Source organism: Agrilus planipennis, unplaced genomic scaffold, assembly GCF_000699045.2.
Source record: "Agrilus planipennis isolate EAB-ADULT unplaced genomic scaffold, Apla_2.0 scaffold673, whole genome shotgun sequence".
Classification (NCBI taxonomy): domain Eukaryota; kingdom Metazoa; phylum Arthropoda; class Insecta; order Coleoptera; family Buprestidae; genus Agrilus; species Agrilus planipennis.
In genome coordinates this window covers 6615-11590 of record NW_020439369.1, presented here as the reverse complement: position 1 = coordinate 11590, position 4976 = coordinate 6615, and the positions used below count along the sequence as shown (strand labels likewise).

At 36.2% G+C, this 4976-nt stretch overlaps 1 protein-coding gene across 1 annotated transcript; it reads left to right on the top strand.

The window, feature by feature from the left end:
• Nucleotides 1–3748: 3748 nt before the first annotated feature.
• Nucleotides 3749–4217, top strand: LOC112905777. The gene has a single exon (XM_025978844.1). The coding sequence runs from the start codon at nucleotides 3813–3815 to the stop codon at nucleotides 4200–4202; it is 390 nt and encodes a 129-aa protein (XP_025834629.1). The 5' UTR covers nucleotides 3749–3812; the 3' UTR covers nucleotides 4203–4217.
• The last annotated feature ends 759 nt before the right edge of the window (nucleotides 4218–4976 follow it).

Genomic DNA, 4976 nt, shown 5'->3' with positions numbered 1-4976 from the left:
TTGAGAACCTTTTAAAAATAACTTTCATAAATACGAATTTGAAATTAATCTTAAATATAAGTTTTGATGGGTACAATCTTTGCATGGGCTACACGATCTTTATTTCAGAAGGTATAGTTACTTCAAAATCTCATGAGCCTTCACATTCACTGCATTCCTACTGTACATTATGAAAACATTGGCTGTTAATTATGTGGCTCGTTTAATAACCAGAGAAGCAGCTCAAGCTAAACTATAAACAATGACTGCTAACGTTTTTAAGAAGTGTAGAAATCAAAAATATTCACTAACTTGAAACGGATAATAGATATTGCGAGTGTACAAAAAAGGAAATTTTTTGTCATTCTTTTAAATGTTACCTAATAGGTACAGTAGACATGCCTAAATGTCTAATTAGTGTTTTACACTATAATGCAACTTTAATCAAACATCCACGGGCATGTTCAAAGTTTCGAAATATTTTTGTGATTTGATAATTCAACATGTTGTCGATTATTCGTTACTATTCGTTCAACACTAATTATTTACCTATATGCAAGCGAGTTCGTTAACCATATAAAGTAGACGATAAAAAAAACATTTCAGCAAAACAACAAGCAGGTGATCAATTAAGCTCTGTCGAAACAGAACATTAAATTACCGTTTACAAAGTAAAACCTGCTTCTTCAGTACTTTTTGTTAATTAGTAACAAAGGGAATATGTAGGTATATGTATAAATTAGTACCATTGTAAAATATTTAGAAGCTTCGGCTGTAAAAAAAATTGTTGCAAAGCTTGTATCAATTGTCCCCCCAAAAAAAAGAGAAATTAATTTCAATTAATTCACATTCAAACTTAAACTTATGTATATGTTAATTATAAAGTTTTTTGTTTTTTTTTCCTTTTTTATTTTTTACGTTCACTACAGATATTTATAGCATAAGAAAAATGGAGATGTTATGAAAGTTGACAATGGAATAGATACGTGTTTATAGTCATGAGGAGGGTACTGGATCAGGAGCTAGGGATTCCTGACAGAAATAGGAGTAAAGAGTGGCAGTGGTAGACATTCATCATCATTATCATAAGGGCGTCAGTCCTAACACTGGTTGGACACGCACCTCCACTCTTTCCTATCCTAAGCTGTTCTTCTCACTTCCCCAAAAATTAGAACAAACCACATCCTTGACTATTTGCCAACAGTAATCTAATCTAGGCCTACTTCTACCCCTCCTAACTCCCTTTTCTGCCTCTAATATGTCTCTGACTAGACCTTCATGCCTCAGAAGGTGTCCTACCAACCTATCTCGCCTATTTCTTATTGACTTCCATAGACTCCCCTGTTCTCCTATTCTTACTAATACCTCTTCATTTCTAACCTTCTCTATTAACAGTATCCTCATCATTCGCCTGCAACAGCACATTTCCAACGCTTCTAACCTTTTCTTTTTCGCAGCGCCCACCATCCATGTTTCGCACCCGTACAGTGTTGCACTCCAAACATACACCTTTAACAATCTTTTTCGAATTTCTATATTAACCGTTCGCGAGCATAAAAGTGACTTCTTTTTATTGAAGGCGATTCTACCCATCGCTATCCTTTGCCTTATATACCTAGTACTCCATCCGCCCTAATTTATCTGACTTCCTAGATACCTAAAATCGGCCATTTCTTTTAATTTTTCGTCTCCTATCTTTATATTCGCTCTTTCCCTACTTTTTCTTCCCTTGCATACCAATATTTTTGTTTTACTTTTATTTATTTTCATACAGTACTATTTTGTAGACATTACTGTTCGTAAAAAAAGATGTAGGTTTCTCTAGTTTTCGAGAAATGCGAGGATTGATTCATGATAGGAAGACCGAAGTTTTCAAGCACAATATACATTTATTACAGGTAGGGTGTATCGAAGTAACTTTTCGGTATTCTAGGCACACGAGCGCTTACAGCATTCGCGCACTTATTTTTTAATTTTTAATTAATTTTCTCATCATGACAATAAAGAGAATATTAACAGACTTTTACCTATTATTTCTGAAATTAACTCTGACTCAAAAATTATTTAAAAAAGGAAAAAATATCCGTAAATATTTAAACTTAAAGGTACAAAGGAATGCTCCATGGATTTACGTATCTTAATCCGTCACATACTGTTGCCACCAAGGTTATTATACCATCTTCTTCCTCCTGTACAGTGTACTTAAGTTTTTTTTATAACAAGACCTTCTGCTTGACGTGATCAATGACCATGATACTTCTGAATTGTGTCCATCAAACCGTGGTAAAATCCAAAATATTTTAACGAACGCGACACCGATGCTTGGGTACGTAACATAGAAAAAAGAAAGAAAAGACAAAATAACGAATAGCCATTTAACGTTGAATCATTTTCCCAGAACAACTGTGTATGTTGATACTGAGTTATCTTGGTTCTCTTTTACATTTACAACCAAGAAACTTATCGCAAGAATATCACCTGTCTGATGAGTACACAAAGTTCGTTGAACTGTTAATCTGACGACCCATCCCATGTATCATAGGTATGTAATATATAATGTGTTCATAAAGAAGTCCAATTTTTTTAACAATAATTGAAAGGAATTTTAATACTCTTATAATAGTCATTCTCTTCCTGTTTGTATGGTGTTTAATGCCATCACATATCATATTACTTACCTGCAAATTACTCCTTGTAATATTGTGTGTGGAAGCAATCAATGTCATCGAAAAAAATTTTAGATTAGGCCTTTTTTAAATCTGGATCTTGGAAACCGGAATGAGGGAACTAGTATAGTGTTCAGGATAGTTCATAAAAAAACACCTTCACGCCTTCCCGAGGAATAGAAATATCAGTTTTATGTGATCGTCGATGATCTTTGACACGTATTTAGAACACGAACGCGAGCGAAACCGCAGGTAAAACCTATCATGAAATTTTGTACAGACATTGTCAAGGGCACAGAAAAGGACGTAGGGTACTTTTTATCCAGAAAATAAATACTGTTTCCGAGGGATAGAAATATTATTAGTTTTATGTGGTCGTCAATGATCTTTGACAGGTATTTAGGACATGAACACGAGCAAAGCTGCTGGTAAAACCTATCATAAAATTTTGTACACACATTTTTAGGTACAGAAAAGGGCATAAGAAACTTTTTATCCAGAAAATAAATACTGTTTCAGAGGAATAGAAATATTAATCTTATGTAGCTGTCTATGATGTTTGACACGTATTAAGGACATGTACACGAGCGAAGCCGCGGGTAAAACCTATCATAAAATTTTGTACAGACATTGTCATGGGTACAGAAAGGGACGCGTAATCTACTCTTCCCTAGGGTTTGAAAAAAATAATTTTGTGGTCTTTAATGATCTTGAGCACGCATTGAATATTATCTGACTTCCTAAATGCCGAAAATCAGTTAAAGATTATTATTACTGCCTCAGAATTTGCCTAAGTGAAATTACAGAAAAACTTAGACCGAGCAGACGGGTCAGAAATCGAACCGGTGCCCTCCCGATTGCTAAGCAGTAATACAAAAGCTCTAATGTTAAAGTCTAACCTCTAGGGTCTAGGCTATGTCACTGGTTACCACTTAAGCGGAATCGTTTGCAAGATAATGTACGGTCATGAAATTGACCAACTCGAACATTAACAAATCGCTCTAGTAAAACGTGATTGACCCTTTTCCTAGGCAAAACATCTCCGATTAAATTGATAATAGTGATCACGTCCTTCTTTGACTAGTTCTCGAGTTTAATAATATTAATTACGTATCTCTCCTTTTTTGCAGTCGTTTGACTTCAGATGATCACGTTCAGACGAACCCGATGCCTGGCTGTTCGATGAAAATTTTTTCGGGGGATCCCACGCAACACGAAGTTGCCGAAAGCGTTAAAATAGGCGACCCCTTGACCCTCGTCGTGTCGATAGACGAACAGGACACCTACGGACTGAGAGTAACGGACTGCCTGGTGCGGGACGGACTCGGATGGGGCGAACAAAAACTCATCAACGACGACGGTTGTCCGCTTGACAAGGAGATCATGGGAGTCTTCGAGTATTCCAAGGGCAGAACGAGAGCTTCTGTGCAATTCCAGGCTCACAAATTCCCTTACACCGCATCAGTTTACTATCAGTGCAACGTCAAGCTCTGTCTAAAGTCTGATAATGGCTGTGAATACGTGACGGTAAGTGTGTTGCTGTTTAATTTTTGTTAGCGCACTGAAGTGTTATTAGTGTATACAGGGTAGTCGATTAAGCGCGTCTTGCTCTCTAGCGGTCTTGCCGTTGAAATTAGAAGAAATGTTTCCAAAAAAGAATGTTCTTGGTCAAATCATCCATCTGCAGCAATTAATTTTAGAGATGGCGGACTTCCGGAAGTGTACATCAGCTGCCTTATTTTAAATGGAACACCCTGTACAGTAAAAGTTATTTATTCACTGTTTCCGTATTCGCGTTTTCATTATTCGCGGGCGAAAAAATTTGCAACCCAGTTCCTGTATTCGCGGTTAAAAATTTCATTACTCGCGGTTGCAATCGGTAAACAGAAAAGGATTCGGTGTCATTTATCAAGGGGATTGACCGCAATAGACCGCTCGTGCCTCGTATGATAACAGACAAAGGTTCACACTAACTCGGTACGTATTTGTTTTCCAATAATATGGTCATTAAAAGCTTGTACAAGTGCTTAAAGTTGATGTTTCTTGTAGGACACGTATTTTCAATAGAAATTAAAAAATTGAGAAATGCCCTTCGACAAGCTTTAGAACAAAGCTGTATCTATCTTATTACAAAATTTCAAACGTCTGTTTTAAATATTAAACTTATGATATCTAGAACCGATAAGCATGTTTTTACTCTATGGCGCGTGTATCACTAAATCCCCTTACTGTATCGGAATCTTTTGAATAGAAAAGGATTCGGTGTTATTTTTCAACGTATCAGCATCTTTTGAGTACTATTGGCTCGTGCCGAGGCGATTTTTATAAAAG